The 19,499-nt window shown below is 39.4% G+C and overlaps 2 protein-coding genes across 3 annotated transcripts; one reads left to right on the forward strand and one right to left on the reverse strand.

Moving 5' to 3' along the window:
• The first annotated feature begins 7,673 nt into the window (after positions 1-7,673).
• Positions 7,674-12,024, forward strand: bnip4 (BCL2 interacting protein 4). Of its 2 annotated transcripts, XM_035606060.2 has the most exons (7): positions 7,674-7,868; positions 9,666-9,813; positions 9,937-9,994; positions 10,149-10,255; positions 10,624-10,773; positions 11,185-11,280; positions 11,550-12,024. In XM_035606060.2, exons 1-6 carry the CDS (start codon positions 7,826-7,828, stop codon positions 11,273-11,275), a joined length of 597 nt encoding a protein of 198 aa, XP_035461953.1. In that variant the 5' UTR covers positions 7,674-7,825; the 3' UTR covers positions 11,276-11,280; positions 11,550-12,024. The 2 variants fall into 2 exon arrangements, with proteins under 2 accessions (XP_035461953.1, XP_035461954.1); XM_035606061.2 differs by lacking the exon at positions 11,185-11,280 and having other exon boundaries at positions 7,689-7,868.
• Positions 12,025-13,815: 1,791 nt separating this feature from the next.
• Positions 13,816-18,865, reverse strand: ppp2r2d (protein phosphatase 2, regulatory subunit B, delta). Its single transcript, XM_035606059.2, has 10 exons — positions 18,618-18,865; positions 18,309-18,383; positions 17,725-17,822; positions 17,429-17,594; positions 17,194-17,306; positions 16,932-17,109; positions 16,650-16,814; positions 16,190-16,359; positions 15,656-15,747; positions 13,816-15,514 (listed from the first exon to the last, which is right to left on the reverse strand). The coding sequence occupies exons 1-10, from the start codon at positions 18,622-18,624 to the stop codon at positions 15,235-15,237; spliced, it is 1,344 nt and encodes a 447-aa protein (XP_035461952.1). The 5' UTR covers positions 18,625-18,865; the 3' UTR covers positions 13,816-15,234.
• Between the last annotated feature and the right edge of the window lie 634 nt (positions 18,866-19,499).

Below are 19,499 nucleotides of genomic sequence, written 5' to 3' on the forward strand. Positions count from 1 at the left end.
AAAATAATGCCTAGGAGGTGCTGGTGGCACAACAATACTGAAAGCAGTTTATCATGAATTATAGCCCTTCATATCAGGATGTCGTTAAATCCTCCCCTGGAGTCAAACAGGAATCGTACAGCGATAGAAATATGAGTGGCTGCTGCAAATTACACTGTGAGGGTAATATCCACACAAGCTTATCAATGTGCTGTGTTTCTAGACTTGGTCCGTTATCAACTCTCTCCGTCTCTTCTCCTTTTAACGCGGCCTCCACAGCACTATAACCTTCCTTTAAACAAGCCTCTCTTCAACAAATAGACTTTCAGACCAGAATCACGATGTGAACCTGAAATAAAGCAAACACACCATATGTAATTGTTTCAACTTAGCAAACATTTCCAGCAAGCACCTCTCATACACATACAGGCAAATAACAGAATGATTCCCATGACTTTCTCTGTGGGACTCTGGCATTTTAAGATTCCTGTGGTAAACATGTTTGGGTTCAACCATGTGCCTGGGTCTTAAAATACAACATGTCTTACTTACCACAAATGGTAAACTGCTGACACAGTTCCCACGAACAATCTGTTAAAACATTGGTATTTGAGGCTTAGTGGCAATGAGAATGTTTGCAAGATAAAGCTATTAATCCCCTTTGTTAAACAAGTATGTTTTTTTTAATATTTATCAGGCTTTGTTGAAGCACTAATGCTGACAGTTTGTATCAAAACTGTACCTGCACACGGACAAATCCATGGCCCCTGCCGCTTCGAATGAGTGAAAAACTCACATAGATCCCTACTGTTGTTGCAACATTTGAAAGCATCAACACTGTGTAATATTTACTGCCATAGAATATTTGCAAGAAAATCCCTATATGTATAATGTAATGCTTCTACTTGGTTCTGTTTTGTGGCACACTAATGTGTTTAGAAAGATAACACTGAAGCGATTTGCCTTCTGAATGCATTGCGTACTTAAAAACGACAAACCTATTGGGTTCAGTCACAACATGCTTGAGGAGTAAGAGGCAAACATTGTATTTTTAAGGCATACGCTCACAGAGTAATGCCAAAGTACCCATTGCAATCCCAAAAGATCATCAAGAGTTCATTTTTGGGGAAAATAACTCAATAAAAACAGTTGGCCTCACAACATACTTAAGATTAGTACGCTAGCTGTAAACCACAAGGACACTGCTGGCATACAGAATGAATTGTCAAATTGAATGTTGTCAAATGTGTAACGTGTCAGTGATTTCAGTTTTCACTCCGCAGCAGTGTAAATTACCGTTGGTTACAATCTGTAAACAGCTGGTTACTATATTGATTGCCACTCTCTGTGTGTACGCACACAAACACACACACACACACACACACACACTTTCGCTGCCCGCTGAGTAAGTGATTTATTCCTCCCTCTAAAGGCCACTTCAGAGTGTCACAATTCATGCTTGTGACACCACAGCTTATAAAACTACGCTTTTTAAGCTGCTTCTGGCAGGAGTTCCCACAACTTTCTTCTCCATTTACCTCTAACTGCTCCTGCCTACATCGCAAATGCTTTTTAAAGCCGCTCGTCGTGTGTCTCAAAGAGAAAGACTGGTGAACTCAAAGACCAAAGAGAACAGACTGCTCAGACGCACAGAGACCGTCGAGGCAGGATCAGAGTCAAACAAAGGCATCAGGACCATACCAACAAGTATAAATCAAAGCTTGGGATGAATAGAGTGTTTTTAATTGAATGTCGGGTCATTCATTATGGATTGAGCATGCATCATGTACACTGGGGCATATAATGCCTCCTCCCTCTTGAATTGATAAGGATGCAAGATGATCAAATTACATTCTGAAGGATGTAACCGGCAGGAAGAGCCTGTTTAATTTGCCTCATGCAATCTCACCCCCTTACTTTCTCTTTTCCTTCTGCACACGGTTGCATTTACAATTGAAATATTACTCAACAGAAAAATCTTGATTTGAACCATAGTTTGCAAATGTGCCTAATGTATTATTTGCAGTGCAGTTCACAGATTGCAAATATATAACAGAATTTTTGCAAGGCAGAAAATTTGAAAAATGACCAAGGATAATATGCAAGATCTATTGTTTTCCGGTTGATGAGGCCAGACCATTTAGAGGCCATTGTCAAAACTCCAGTCTTTGAGAAAGGGATTATTGCGAGTTAAGAAGAGGCTCAAGGAGGCACCATGAGAATAGCGACCCTTGGAAAAAAGAGAACCTAAATATATGCATTGATGAAGTGGAATTTACTTCACATTCACTCTTTGGGGCAGCAAATATTGTCTCATATGGTCTCATCTGTACTTTAATATCACCTCCTCTTTGTATAGATGCAACAGAGAATGATTGTTAAATTATTCATCAAAACAGTGATCAGATTGATCTGACAATATATAATAAACCATTCTCGCACCCATACATGAGAGCTATAAAAAAAAAGAGTACAAAATCTGTGGCTCACTTTTGTACATAATATTCAATGTGATGTATGTGTAGCAGTTTTAGTCCGTTAATGTGACTATGTCAGTTCACTTTAAATAAGTTGTAAAAGCTTTTTTGGCGGGAGTCAATCTGTCACTTTTGTTTGTTCATTCTGAGCACATTAAAACATCTCTGATGTTTATTTCATAAACAAAACAAATCTGGATATTCTGAACTTCTCCGACATTCTTGTAGCAGCAAGTGCCCTTGGGTATAATGTGTCTGTGTTTGAGTAACATAGAAGAGGTGGATGTCAAGGCTGAACTATTATAGTACCGAAATATGGATCTGGAAAGTATGGGGAGAAAAAAAAAGTGTAACTTAAATAACTTATTTTCCTTTCTCCACATCAACAAAAGCAGAGATACTACTGGCGTCAGGGAAACTCCAAACACCATCTGTGTCGATCCTTTCGAGGATCTGCAGCAAATCCTCATTGGTAACTAATGAAGCTCTGGTCTTCTCTGGACACCATAATTCTTCCTTAGCCATCTTGTCTTGTCTGCGCTATTGATCGTATCAAATTCCCGTCTAGTCTGCAGTCTGCCTCCTCATGCATAAGCTTATACACAACACCCCCTCCCCCCCTTTTTTCTTCTTCTGTTCTAACCAGTCCCCCATTGTGGACAATAATTCATCCTTCAATAAGCTGTCAGTTAACACACACCTACACACAGATAGAAAAGACTGTAACATCTCTATGGGGATTCTGCTTCTCCTTTTCAACCTTGCCATCCACTGCACGGGTGTCATCATTGTCTGTTTTACCTGTTTGACAGGGTCCTGACCCAGGGCGTACCCTCTGACTAGTGTCATGGACACTGGAATCATTAGATAACTGATTATACGATATCTGATTATTAATTAAGTCAAAACATGACATGAATATGTTTTGCAGAGGAACCAAATATCTGTCAAAATGATTCCTAAGGTTGTTGGAGATGGTTGAAAATGTTGTTTTGCACATAGATGAAATCCAATTTTACAGGCAAGATTTTACATTGTATATATCTGAATGAAAGATTTAGTCAAAATGAATGCCACATTTTTATAAACTCAACAGAATAAAAAAAAAAAAAAAGACAATCAGAGCAAGAGTAAGGAACACTGATTTTCCATAAATATTTGTACATGATTTTCATTATGCTTGTGATGCTTAAAATAACAATTTATTGAAAGATTTAAAATGTACCAGCTAGGACGAGTGTTTCCAGGGTTTTCAAGTATTGAAGAGGATGGTGGACTGACCCTGCTGGGGCACCCAAACCATTGACCAGTTTGCAGTTCTGCTGTCTTAACATTTAAAGATGACTTCTCATTGGCACATGTAACATACAACTATCCCTATCATTCCATACTTCAGTCATACCATTTGATCTGTGGATTCAAATGGATGTGCTGGTTTGCCAACCATCATTAAAATCCGTAGAAGATGAAGAAGAAGAAGAAGAAGAAGAAAAGTGTGCTGCAACAGTTACCTCTACTGGTCAGCAGGTGGTGCCTCGCTTTGTTTCAAGGAGATTTGTAGTGAAAGATTTCCTTTCCCCAAACATTAAAGATGTTGAAGGTCGACTGAACCGCTGAAAAGGTGAACCATCAGTTCATGAAAATGAGAACTTGCTTTGCTGATGTTCAAAATGACAATAAAATTGTTAAGGGGAATCAGTGGACAGTAACTAAGTACATTTAATAAAATTCAAAACTTTGATTTACTTGTACTTCATTTGAGTATCTTCATTTTCTGCGACTTCCACTCCAGGACAGTTCAGAAGCAAAGTATAGCACAGTTTACTCTGCTACATTTATGTAACAACTTCAGTTCCTTATTATTTTGTAGGTTCAGATTAGTGATACAAAATGTATGAAGATGTTATAATAGGCCTCAGATAATATGATTGACTTTACTGAAACAGTCGGGAAATTCACTAGCAAACAAGCAAGTTATGATGTGTTAATTAAGAAACACCTCCTTCTTTACTGGTGGCATATATATATATACACATATATTAATGCACCAATAATATTATTTGTGCTAGTTATTTGATTATCTTATTCAAGTAATCTTTTGAGCTTTTACTTGTGATAGAGAACTTCTACACTGTGGTATTGTTAATTTACTTAAGCTACAGGATTTGAGTGCTTCGACCATTAAGGGAACTATAAAAGGTCAGCAAAACAAATAATATGCACAATCATTTGATCATTGAAATGTAACTGAAAATGGACAAGACAGCCCTTTTTGTATAAAACAATTGTTTAAAAACGTAAACATATAATTTGTACCAACCCCCTATGCAGTAGCTAGCCCCTTTGTGCTTCTTATGCTTCTTATGTTTTTACACTTGAGACATTAGCATATTAGCAGCTACAAAGTGCTAGCATTGGTTCAGCGTTAAGAGAAAACTGCGCAGGTGATTTGGCAACACTTACCATTTTTTTTGGAATATTTTCAGTTTCCACTGCCTCAATGGTGTGTGTGCTTCACGGAGATGATTGACTGGGTAGTTGTACTTTCCCATGTCGGGCTAATATTGATAGAGAAATGGCAACCGGAAGTGATAGATCAGCTGACGACTGGTAAAAAACAAATGCGTGATGCGTGCCGGGTGCAAACTAAATTATTCTTTGACTAGCAAGTTGTGTTGTATCTTATAAAAACAGTTATGTCTTTTGTTTTGCACAGCTTACAGTCCACTGTAGTTGGGGACCTGCATGACGTGATGTTGCAAGTTACTGTGAGATGTGTGGCTGCCCTCCCTGATGGCACAGACGGACTGAGCAGCATGTGGGTATGTATGTAATAAACACATTTCCAGGCATGGAAACAGGCAACCGAACTGAATATCATGTATGTTAGATCAGGGCACAAGAGAGTGGAAGTGTTTGTTCTTGTGAAATGTTGTACCATGATTTCTGGCCTCCTGCTCCTGACTGACATAGGTGCATGTCCATGGATAACTGTGTGTATTTCCAACACATGGCTGATTACAAGAGTGCAGAGAGTGGCGTACAGCTTGAATCTTGAGCGTAATCCTGTTTTTATAACACTGAATAATATTGTTCACTCATCACTGGTGGATTGCTTAATACTGTCTGGGTTTTACTTTATTAATTCTGTCCTGGATATGCGGATGCAAAGCAGTATGCAAATGTATTATTCCTCTGGTAGACCTCTGGTAGCAGCAGATTATCTTTGGTGATCAGTGATAGACATCCAGAAGCTAATTTCTGGTTTCATTTAATGGCCTGAAGAGGGGAGAGGCAACTTCCTCCCTTGAGACTGTTAATGTGATGAATCACCATCTTACTTTTAATTCTTGATAGTTCTTGATAGTTCTTCTTTGCAGTTATATATATATATATATATATATATATATATATATATATATATATATATATATATATATATATATATATATATATATATATATATTATTGCATATTTGAGCTGCTTGCATCATTATTTTGGAATACTTTTGGGCCCAATGGTTACAGCTTTTATAATGTGTACACTCAGTGGTTTTTGCTAAACCAGCGGCTCTTTGCTTCAGTGAGCTTTTGGAAAAACACATATTATTGAATAACTATCATTAATCAGATTCCACATGGATCTCCAAATGAAGATTTTGTTTAATTCCATACATGGCAAACAGCTCTATGTAGGGAATGGAGGTGTATAATACAGTATCATTGTGTAATGCATTCTTTGGTAAATGGTACATATGCCATCTGGCGAGAGCATTTTTGTAATCAGAGAAGGTATCTGGAGTGGAATACGACATTCATAACACTTAACAAAATTACTGCCTTTATTACCTCCATCATAAATTCTGACAACGTAGACATCTAAACAATTTACACAAACAGGATTTCATATTATTTCATACATATTGTCTGTGATAAATTCTTTATCCTTTATGTTTTCATAAATGTTTATTTAGTATGTTATTGAGTGTGAAAGGATGTATGCAATGGTGATTGAATCAATATCACACATTTTTTACCATATTGCATTTTGCACTGCACTGAAAGGGGATGAATATAAAACCTTCATAAGGCATGGTTATACGAATAGACATGCCTTGAGAATTCAGACAATATGCGATTTGCAATGTTATGTTTCTGTGTAGTGTGGTATGATGCATGTTTTCTCCATTGCCAGATGGAGAATTCAATTAAATTCATTTTTTATTTGTATAGAATAATTTAAAATGAAACTCTTTTTTTGTAGCTAAATCAATATGTCTGTGGATGATTTTTGTCCTCCTATATTTTTGTAACAAATTAGAGAAAATGTAGTTAGTGTTTAGAGTTAGTACAGTGTACATTGTTTGAAACAGACAACTTACACAAAGGAAAACCAATTGATTTCAAAATAAAATCCTGATGCAGCACCACAGGGAAATTCATTAATAATGTTTGTCATTTGTGTGGGTTTATTTTTATGGTTTGGGGGAAAACTGGTTACACAAGACATGTATCTTTCTCTCTCTCTTTCTCTCTCAATTTTTTTTTAAAGGGTCTATGAGGCTCCATATATTCCCTCTAAACTACATTCTGCCAGTAAGGCAGAATAATAAGCCCCCTTAATTGTAGAAATAATTTAATTTTGCAGGAATAATCAGTCACAATATATCGCCATGGTAACAAACACGATTACATTTGCCAGCCTGAAATTTGGAGTCGCCTCTTGAAGAAGTCACACAGAGTAACAGATAAATACCTGTTTTATCATGTGGAAATACAGTACATAGTTTTTCACTTGTGGAACTCTTAATTAAAAGAAGGAGAAACATAGGCTAATATCCTGCTATGCTCCTCAGGTCAGGATGACAGCGAGAGAGCGGACAGTGCATTGATCTAGGACATATAGACCAGGGAACTTTAATAATTCATGTCTTGTGTGCAGTTATATATGTCCTTGATCACGTGCTATGTTGCATAATGTATCCCTTCAAGCCACTGAGAAGGGGGCATATGGGGTGGGGGGTTATGAACCATGACTGCCATCTGCAGACAGGTGTGTGGAACTGAAAATTTTATTTGTTGTTCAGTTTTGACAAAGGCAATATGAGCCAATGGTCAGTATCTTTTTTGCGGCTGTCATGGAAGTATGCCCCATGTGTGCACGCGCTCCTTCAGAGAGGCCGACACGCGCTCGGTCGCAGCCTGCGGCGCGTGCCCCCCATTCGCAGCCAATCACATTTGAGATAAACAGAGTTGCGTCACCGCTGTTGTTGTGGAAGTTGGGTTCGGAGCTGCTCCGCGGAGATTTCGCCACAACTGCGACCAGATCACGGCGTCCAAAGCAGCGCAGACGAGCGGACACCAGCGCCATGTCGCTCCAAAAGGACAGCTCGTCTGACCAGAGTTTGCAAGGTAAAGTATGAACGTGGAAACAGCTTGTGGCTCACCGGTGGTGATGCTAGTGCTAGCCGATAAATCCGAAACAACGGGGCAACTAACGCCAAATCTCCGAAACTAAGCTCGTTTAAAGTCTGAGCTTGACCAGTCAATGTATGAAGCTAGCCAGGTATAATATGGCATATTTAGTCGCTTCGAAAGACTTGGAGAGACCACTGTAAGGCAAGGCAGGTTTTATTTCAACAACAAGGCAATTCAATGCGCTTTCAAAATACCGTCAATGCGCTTTCAAAATAAAAGGACAGCCCATCGTCACTGTTAGTTAATAACGCTAATTTGCAATGCTACACGTCTAAAATCCCTTCAAGCCCAGTGGGAAACCAGATTCGCCATTCTACAGGATCCTGACTGGGACAAAACAGTTTAGAGTAACGTGACAAAAAAAACCCAAAGCGCAGCAGATAATGAGCTCAACAGTGACCGCCCACTTTTGGAACGGCCCCAGTTCCGGAAGTGAATTTCCGATTTACTCACTCCACCATAGATTTACTAATTAAAAGCACTCCACTGACATATCATAAAATCCTTATTTTGGTACAATAAACCATTTCATTCGGGGCAAAAATTAAATAAAATTTGAAAATGGAAAAAGGCAAAGGTACAAGACTGTGTACATGATAATTTTTTTGAGTGAAATAACTACTCATCACATTAACCCTTTCCAAACCAACCATAAACCAATCAGAGACGTCAGTGTTACACTTTAGGATTGATATTGCGAATAACACATTTTTTTTAAAACAATGTTTATATCATACGGACTTGTAGCTTCTACAGGTGCGTATACCATTGTTTCACAACCTCAGAGCTCGTGGTGAGTCAACCTTGGGTGGTTACGACACTATGGCTAATAATCAAAATGCTTGATTCAAAGAATATGAATTTGATTTTCATGGGCTGTTGAGCTTTTGCTGTTCCAGACTTTTCATGTGTCTACTCTAGTTTTTAAAAAAGTTTCCTAATAAACAGAGGGAGAGTTTATCACAATTAATAAATACATAGACTCATCATACATACAGAGCTTCATTCGGATTCAATAAAGATAATTTGATTCCCGACAGAATCTCTGACAGTGATTTACTTTCTTATTTTATCACTGCAACTTTGAAACAACACAAGGAGGTGATCTCTTTTATTAGAACAATGATCCACACTAATCAATATTTGTTACGATCATGAATGAACAGGTTAGGTTCTTCTCTCCTCCGCTTCAGCAGCAGAAACAGTCTGACATCACTTCAGGTTCTCTTCATAATTATTTGATCTTGTCAGAATATTGTACATATAAAAATATGCACTCACTCCTGTGCTTATTTACATTATATTTTAAGGCTGACTAAAACATTTTGACTGGTTCTTTTCTGTTTATGTTGTTTGATCATATTATTTACATTTGGCTTTGTAGAATGTCACTTTTACATGACTCTTAAACCAAATTGACCTGCACGTGTCAGCGTTTCTTTTCGTATCATATTCAAACTTTAATTATGGTTCTAATGATTTTGCTTGTAATTAACGACTCTGGCTCTTCCACATGAACACGCTCGTAATGTCCGCGCCCTGATATGAAAACGCCGGGTTAACTGAGACAGTTGAAATCCAGCTTCGTAATACAGGTTGTCCAGGATGGTCCGTGTAAGGTTAAGTCAAACAAGATAACAAAAACATACCCTGGACATGTTGAACTTGTAGTACAGTGATATCTTGACACTGCACATCCACAATATTCCGCTGAATTTGTGTTTGGTTTAGGTTCCTTTGTCGAGCTGCATTTCAGCGGCAACGGGTCTCAAAGCACAAGTCATCATGGAAGTCAGGAGCTGGACGTGTTGAAAATGCTGCTGGAAGCACAACATGAGTCTGGCAGAAACAGCTCCAGGGGGAGCTCTCAATGCAACAGGTTGGTGGGGAAAAGGGGAAGCAAAGTTTACGTTTTTATCCCCCTCATGTATTATATAATATAGATTGTCAATAAGTGATATTCCAAAGTTTCCTTTAAGTGTTGTTGTCTTTTTCACATCAGCCCGCTCAGAGCTCAGACCCCTCTTCTGTGGACGGGCTCAGAAGCAAACAGCTCACAGGTATATTTCATTTGAACTACTGACCTGTATTCCAATCTATTAATACAAGTCTAATCAAGTGTAGTTTTTATTCAAAAGTTAATTTAGTATTGTACAACATAATTTTATTTTAAAATTCAAGTGATGACCAAGTTGGTGCTGGATGTGTTTTCAGTCAGATGATGACTTTCAAGAAACAAGACGCGAAGTAGAGAACCTGATGAAGAAAAACTCTGACTGGATCTGGGACTGGTCCAGTCGACCTGAGAACAATCCACCAAAGTATGTTACTACCACTCATTTGGTTGGTCTTAGTAGTAGTATGTTTTTTTTTTAAATGCCAGTTTCAATTATTATTCCAAGATTTAAGATAAATGTGCCATTGTAAATCAAATTATTGATGCCTGTGTGAATACAGTTTGAACGCACAAGTAATCACTACCAATAGGATAAAAGGTTGTGGTTTCGGGGGTTGGTGGAGGACACTGTTAAACGCTAGTGCTAATCGCTCACATGTATGAGCCGATAATTTTTACTCACGGAATTTAAAATGGTGTGCGTGTGAGCAAAGGTGTCAGTATGACATTAAAGTGGTACTTGTTGATGTTAATGTATTCATAAAGATGAAAAATTAATGTGCTCCTCTGCAGGGAGTTCCTGCTGAAGCACCCCAAGCGCTCGACCTCTCTCAGCATTAGGAAAACCAGTGTCATGAAGAAGGGAGGAATTCTCTCTGCTGACTTTCTCAAGCTTTTCCTTCCCTCATTAATCATTTCTCACATACTTGCTGTTGGCCTTGGGTAAGCACCAGCTTTTAATCGCTAACTGGCAATTTGGTTTATACAGTAGCTGAAAAACTAAAAAAGAACACTTAATAGGACTCCTAGAGGCAACTGCATTAGGATCCTTAAATAACTCTTTAAAACCGGAATATGTGACCACATACAATCAAAATATACATATATGGATATATGATAGACCTGTTTTCCTTCTGTTTTCGAAACATCACTGATGCAAACACACCTTTAATTGCACCAGTGTACCATGAATAATTTAGTGGTAGTCTAGTATGTGTCTCTGGATTAAAAGGGCATGCCAATGAGTTTGATAGAGATAAATTACTCTTGTGTTTTTGATTTTTGGTGGAGGGACACCTCTTTGATTTACTTTTGTATTATGCCATTAATAATTCTGTGTGTGTGTACTCACAGAACTATTGATCAGAGTATTGCATGGCTGGATCCATTGTTGAATAGGTATCCAGGGGCAACCAGTGATGCTTCCTCGTGTTCAGTGTCTTAGATCTAGTGAGTAAAGGATGAAATTAAACTGCTAGTATTTTCATGGATTTGTTCCTAACACCTTAGGTATACGGTCCCTTTGGTTAGTCTGGTATGTCCCGCCATCAGTAGTTTGTTTAGAAACAGCATGATGCCTTATTATGTCAATTAGATCACTTGAGAAAAATATTGCACAGGGAATTTCTCTAGTAACCAAACGAGGGCCTGAAGTAAAAGTATTGAGTATTTTACTTTCAGCAGCATCTATTTCTACGTTTGTCGTTCTCTCCTTGTAGGGTATACATTGGGAAGCGCATAATTTCCCACAACACCTACTAAGAAGAATGCTGGTGTGTTGCCTGCGACCATGAAGATCAAGGGACATGTGGCCATGTGACACGGTCCGCTGTGATTGAGAGCCTTTTGTTGCCCACAACAGGATGGAGAGGAAAAGGATCTGTCATTCGACCCCTGAACACAACACTGACCAATCCTCTGCTGCTTGTTGTAGTCCGTGTCCTGGCCCGAAGATGACTGACTGTTATGCTGCTTTCTGCCCCTTAAATATGCACAGATCATATATATAAATATATTATATATATATATTTTTTTTTGTTCAAGGGATCATTCGTGTGGAAGAGAGAGCTTTGATCAGCAATATGATTGCTCAATCTGTGCTACTGTAAACTCCAGAAAATAAAATATTAGCTCATTTAGCTCAAATGTGGTCCATTTTGCCCATCTTACATGGAAATAAAAGCTGGAAACACATATACTGTATGGCTGTGATGAATTTAAGCACAATGTGTAGAAAGGTGTGATAGTGTGTATTGTGGATCCAAAGGTGTGGCAACAATCGCTCCAGGGATTGAGCGATTGTTCAATCATTGGGGCTGTTTATCTTGAAGCAGGTTCAGCATGCCAAAAACACAGTCCATCACAGTTTCTGTATATATTCGTCTGTGACTGCTATAACTCAAAGATGGGATTCTGAAAAGATTCACTACCTGTTATATGCATCAACGGGATTGTGTAATAGGATTTCACTTAGCAATCATCAAGAATTGGAATGAACAGTCAAACTGTGCAACATATGAGAGTTACTAATCAACATGCACTTTGTATACAAAAAAAGACATAGACAACACAAATCTAGCCAGTAAAATTCACACAACTGTCGCTAGCAAAATACTGGAAGACACCACAGAAGTACTACTACAGGCTAGCAGTCAGCTTTGAATCGCATCATTTAAATTGACAGAAAACAACTCTCCAAATACACGTACTGCTAAATAGAAACACTTAACAGAGTGTGCATTTGTGCATCAAGAACTCATAGAGATAACATTTATTATACCACTGCTGGCCCGTTGTACTTTTAAAAGACTATAGTTGGTGCCTATCTGAATGTGTTGACAGACCTAGTTTTAATTTGGCTGTTCCTCAAGACTAATATGTTGTATGTTTTTCCCTGGTGGACGTGATGGAATATGATTCAAACCTGGGTCAGAAAGGATTTTTTTAAAATCTATGAAAGGGCTGCTTCAAAGACTTTAAATGTCATATATGTTCACAAAGTTGGAGGACTAAATATAGTAAAATGATTTTCAAGGGGGAAAAAAGCTCAAATGCAATCCACCAAGACTGAGATATCTTGATTTCTAGTCCTTAGTCAAGTAAAATATGAAAGCAAATTTATGAGCAGCAGATTGGAGCATGTAAACCACCCACCAAAATGTATATCACTGCCAGCAGCAGAGCTCACTTGGCTTAACCCATTGCCCACATGACCCTCAAACTTAAGGTCGCAGCACTCATGATCATTGCCATTTTTTCAGGTTGTGTCCAAAATCATCCCCGTTTGTCATGTGTACGGTAACTAATAGTGATGTCATCATTACACCTCTAAACAGAAGTAGTATTATTCAAATAAAAAACACTTTGTAGTGGGATATCAAAAGGGAGAATCTGAATAAATTCATGCAAAAAATGAGTGGATTAACATAACTATGTGGAACTCACCTTTTTTAATTGGGAGATATGATGGCCCAACACCTTTTGAATACACGTTTTTAATTTGACATGCATCTTTATACTGTATACGCATCTCAGGTCCGAATCTGTTGACCTCTGCTCCTGTATCATAAGAGAAAAGCACTAGTGAATAAATACATCAGCCTATTATTTATTTGCTATGCTGGTGCGATTAACTGCTGTAATAACTAACCTGTAAAAACACTCACCATCACCTCATGTTCAAATGTTTTGACTTAGTGCACTGAACCGTACACGGATCATGAAAATTAACAATGAATGTATTAAATGCAAGGCATTGAACAAAAAAAAACAGGGCTCGTGTTTGGCCACACAATCAATCAGTGATACTCTCCGTCACATCGACATTGATCCTTGAGCTATATAGGTCCTGCCAGTCTTCAATCTGCTCATCTCATTCACTCTTTCTATTAAAGTCATCAGTTTGCCCCATTGTGCTTGTACTTCCATCTGTCTGTTTGGGTGCACAGATCTATATATAGCTGACTGTCAAAGGAGACCACCACATGCAGATGAACACAATTGAAATTTTATTGAACTTTGGTCAAAAATAATAAACAAGTGAATACATTGCCACCATGTTAGGAATCAATGGACAAAGACAATGCATTATTATGTGTTTGTTTTAATGTCATCAGTATATGTTCTGTGTAGTCAACTTTCATTTTGGCATTCACAACTACGGAGATAAAGATCCACATTTGCAATACGCAGCTCAAAAATTTGGGTGACATCCCTAATAAATGAATAAGGGCACATGTATGAGGCCTGTCTGAATTTTCCTACTTATTACATGACTCGGAGGCACTCTATCACATAGACTGTATGGTGTGCAATTTTCCTCCGTTGTGTTTTCATAGACAGCCACCTATAGCAGCAGTATATGAGGACATAACTATAAAATAGGATTTACAAATAATGCACATGAGGTTTGTTAAACGTTTGGGGACATAAACTTGTAGCTGTCACTGATAGAAGTAGGTATTAAGGCTGCAGATTCCCTTTGTCCCGGGCCCCATCTTGTGCCATGTAGTTTCCAGCTTGCATCCTAAAACGTGGTCAAAAACTAGAAATGAATCTCTTTAACACAAACACATTATCAGTTGTCTCCCACAGTGGTTCTGAAACTGATAGCCCCAAAATAGTATTTCCACAACAGGTTTGCTTGAGATCTGCTCAAAAGACAGTGGTGTGACTGGACATTTTTCCACCTCTCTACAACATAAAAACATGCAAAGCAATAAACATGTTTTAATACATACTTCTAAATTTAAAAACACATCTGTAGTTTTAGTTTCTTTTATTATGTGGATGACAAGGTGTACTTGAGTAGATACAGTGAGTGAAATTATGTCACCGTATTGACTGGGGTAAAGTAAGAGGAGGGAGGGGGAGAAAAGAAACAAGTCCACTTTCCAAATTCAGGGCCTCTTCCACCAGTAGTTTGGCCTGAATACATGGCCAGTGGGGGAATGTTACAGTTAGGCTTATTGACCATTAATCCGTGCTTCAGAGGGCCCGAAATCTTTGAAATGATGTTACAACTTTGACAAGACGTCATTTTAAGGGCTTCCGAGAGTTCTGTTGTTAAATCATGAAATGAAGGCTTAAAATGTCAACACAAACACCAACGTTCAAGAGTTTCACCTCTAGGGAGTGCCATTCCGTCAATAAGACCCGAATTGGGCTTTCTGGGTCAGGGGGGCATGTTGATTGCCCTGGTGCCAAAGGCAAAAACGACCTAAGCTCAGACTCAAAATAAAACAGGCCTATGGATCAACCTCCTGTGGCAAAAAAAGTAGACACGTGCTTTCGAATTCTTCACCAGGAGGACAACGAGGCTGTTTCTTCTTATACAGATAGACAAGTAGTAGGCTTAACTACACAGGTACGGTAAAAGCCCTATCCTCTGGAGCCCCAAATCTTCTAGTTGATTTTGTCCTGGAAAATGTACAAGTTGTTGGTGGCTGCCACAGCTATCACGTTATCTTTGGGGTGCCAGGCAGTGTGGAGGATCTTCTTGTTGAAGTCCAGGCTGTCCACGCTGATCTCATCCTTCTTCCTCTTGCCGCCGGTGGACACTTTGCGGGGTTTGAGCGTAGCCCGTGGTTTGCTGCTCTCCCGGGACGCCTCCAGTGTAATGTCCCGCCTGGTGTTGCGGTCAAACATTCTGAAGAAGTTGTTGTAGGAGCCGGTCATGATGGCACTGATGGAGAAAGAACAACGACACTGATTGTCGGCATGGACTTGCTATAAAAGGTGTCACCAGTAAAAGCGACATTGAATTCACAACGCAGCAAATCATAAGATATGCCATAAAAGTAATAGCAAGTGCAAGAACACTTACCTGTCACTGCCATTCCAGCAGCACTCAAACTTGTCGAAGATGCAGTCGTTTTCATACAAAGAGCAGAGTTTACTGCGAAGGTATTCATGAACCTGAAACAAAGCAAATTACTTAACCTACATATTAACTTGAGCCTACATATTAACATCATGTCTTCATCTGTATGGATATCGTGTACACGTTGTATCCTTTTGTATTTCTTTATGATCTCCTCATTTAATGTGAAAAAAAGTATTAGTAAAAGAGTATTTTTTCCAAAAATGCAAAATGATAAGAATTTTAAAAACAGGAATAACATTGTTCAGCTACAGGTACGAAGCAGCACAACAGATGTATTATTACATATATTTTCATATTTACAAAAAAACTACTGACAGTTAACGCCCCAAACAGAGAAATACAACTTTGTGCTTTTCAGTCTATATAAGATATATATAACATTATTTTTTTTAAGTTGTCACTTGATTCAAGGGAGAATGCAAGGTAATGCTTATTTGAGTTAATATCAGTTACTGGATGAGTATGTTTATGCACCTGATACGTCTCCACTGGCCTATTCTCCATGTTGAGGTCCCAAACTTTGACGGAGAGGTAGTCACGTGTCATCATATAGCGTCCGCTGTGACTGAACTTCACGTCCGAGATGGAGGAGATTATCTCAGAGAAAAAGGATCGGCTGCTCGGATCCTCAGGCTCCTCAAAGACTTAAGAAGAAAAGAAAAGATCCTCAATTGTTATTCCTAATCATTCCCAGAATTGACTTTTGGACTACAACAACTCCACGTAAAGAAATCTTTGTATTTTTCGTGATCACATGTAATCCTCTGATGTGAAAAACAGCAAGAAATTCACACGTTGGATGAACTGTTGCAAAATGTCTAGTATCTTCCCATAAATTACTTATTTGATCTATCTTAATCTCAATCAATTGTTTGTTCCACCTATCAACTAATTAATTCCCTAAACAGTGCAGTGTTACAGTGAAGGTACTTACACTTTGAGTGCCGATCGCAGAGTGCCGCTGCTCGCATGTCACACAGGCGGATGGTGCCTTTGCTACTGCTGTACACAAATACATTGCATTGGTGTGGATGGCACTCAGCAGCTGTGATTACTTCTGTCAGTTCCTCCATGTTGGCAGGCTTGATGTCTACAATATCTGGGAACACACTGTTAAGGAACTCGCAGTCTTACGTTTCATTATGACACTGAAAAAGACAATTGACCAATAAGCCAAAAATCTGATATCTACTTTCTGAACAAGAAAAAAGGATACTAAAACTTCTGTCTGTGATTTCCAAGTGCCATAGATTTATTCTTAGGTCGTCTGCAGAGAGGTACGTTTCATGATCACTATTTACAGAAATGGAATTAATGTGATAGGTGTGCGCATTTGCAAAGATCCTCCTTGGGCTCGCTTCTACCATGAGGTCCATTGGCATCAGTACTGGTACCTGAAACATGCAACACACTCCTTTTAGACAACATTTTATATAGCCATTAAAAAGCCATGTTCAAACAGGAGACAGGTTACAAACCCGTAAAGAGGTGATTCTAAAGGGGTCTCGGAGTCTTCCGTCTTCATCCTTTAGGTTGTAACCCTCTGCTCGTTTATCTCGTTCACTTATTTTCCACAATTTGATAGTTTTATCTATGAATAGAAAGTTGGAAAAAAAAAATAGAAGCATGACAGGAATCAAGATAAAAATCTCACACTTTCAAATTGCAATATCAAAGGAAAATGACCAAAATAGTTCATGCGTTAACTCTTACCATTTGTCGAAAGTAGAAAGTGAGCAGCATTTTGTTGGGGTAGCCATCTAATTTTATTGATTTTTTCCTCAATTTCTAAACTTTTCAAATAGTCAAACTCTGGCTCGTGACTCTGAAAAGTGCTATAGACGTTGTACTCCCCACGCAAGTGCGGGCGATTCTTTGACTGAAAGAAAACATTGGAAACATGAGTCACACGGCGTGTACATTAACACTGCAGTAAGCGTAAGCGTCCGACATCATGCTGCTGGTGGAAGACGCTCGCCAAGGGAGTCCATGTGTAACGTGCAATTTACCTCCTGTTCATGTTGAAATATCACTACTCGGCCTCCTTTATCTCCCGTCGCGAGCAAATCTCCAGAATAGTTGAACTCAACTGTTGAGATGATGTCAGCTGAAAACGGGACACACATCAGATCGAGTCAGAACCTCACAGCTCAGCCTCCTCCGTGGTCATTCCGATGACAGCTTGAATCAGGCTACCGGTGCTAATTCCGATTGCATATAAAACGAGGCTACGACACGAAACAGTGTGTGAATGAATGAAAAACACCCATGATGTCACTCTGACAATTTATGGACGCAGCACATTGACGTCATGGACACGGTCGCTCCCCTTTACTAGCTTAGCCACCACCTAGCATACAGCCAGCTAGCTAGCTAGCGGCATAACCATGTACAGGGGAGAGGGCGTTTGTGCCGCTCATCCGCCAACAGGCTCGCGCCAATCGCGACTGCCGATGTGTATTGAATCCCCGCGCGACCACCCAGCTAACGTGCGTGTCGTGCGACGCCCACAGAGCATCACCATCGTTGCCAGACCACCTAGCTAGCTGCCCACCGTTGTAGCCTAGCCGCCGAGCTAACGTTAGCCACATACCTTCCGCAACATCTTCATCTATCGCTCCTTTCACTTGAGAGAAACACCACTGGAAATCATTGCCTCCTGCAACCCCTGTAAAAAAAAAAAGAATAAAAAAAAGAGAGAGAGAGAGAAGAACACAGTGTTAGTTCACGTCTGATTCGCGTCGCGCGTGGCAGTGCAGCGACCTGCCAGTGACACAGTTTGACAACTAGCACCTTAGCTCGCCAGCGCTAGCGTTGGCTAGCTAGCTAGCTGGCAGGCTCAGGCCATCACACACACCGAGTGAGGTGGATCCTTCCTTCCCACCCTTCAAAAGAAGCTTACCCGCCATTGCTTCATTTAGCAGCTCTTGCTGTGCACAGCCTCCAATACCTAGTCAAGCAGCGCGGCTTGCTCGGGGGGAACAGATAGCATCCACAATCAGTGTGAAGACTCGGGTACGGATCTGTCAGGACCACGGAAATTATCCGTGATTTTTTTTTTTTCCCCCTTCCAAAATGGCGCACAGTACATGGAGAAATGACGTCATGCACACATGCCACATCCTGGCTCCCTCCATCCTCCCGAGCATCTCTTCTATTAATCCTGCATCCAGCCTCAGTTTCCCCCTGCTTTAAATCGAGTGCATTACAGATCAATAGGTGCCCGTCGAGCTTGTTTAAGCCGTTTCAGCTGTTCCTCCGATGGCTGGCTGGGGCATTATGACACTTACACATCAGGGTGTAGGTATTATGATAAAAGCCCACAAAATCAAATTAACCAAAAAATAAATGTGCAATCTAAATCCAGTTTTTCTAGTCTTGTGTTCTGATGAGCGATATGTGTAATGGATGTGATTTGTATGAACAACTGATGATGACATTTGGAAAGATAAACTTCAATTGACCAATTATAGGCATGATAAAACTTCTATTTCTTTCTCTTTTTTTTCTCGTCGTTGTTGCTGTTGGATGTAAAATGTGTCCTAACCCCCCAAAATATATGACACCATTTGGAGAACCCAGCTTTGTATTGCACGGTCAGTGGGTGACATCTAGTGGCGGAAATGATGAAATGCATGAAAATCCTTTTTCATTTTTGTTGGGTAGTTCAGTGTTGCACTTCCGTGGGTAATAAACTGAACACCATGCTTAGATCCCGTTCCACAGAACCTTCTCTAGTCCTTTTGTGACATTGTCTGTAAAAGTCTGATTAATCAAGTCCAGC

Source organism: Scophthalmus maximus, chromosome 10 (genome assembly GCF_022379125.1).
Source record: "Scophthalmus maximus strain ysfricsl-2021 chromosome 10, ASM2237912v1, whole genome shotgun sequence".
NCBI lineage: Eukaryota > Metazoa > Chordata > Actinopteri > Pleuronectiformes > Scophthalmidae > Scophthalmus > Scophthalmus maximus.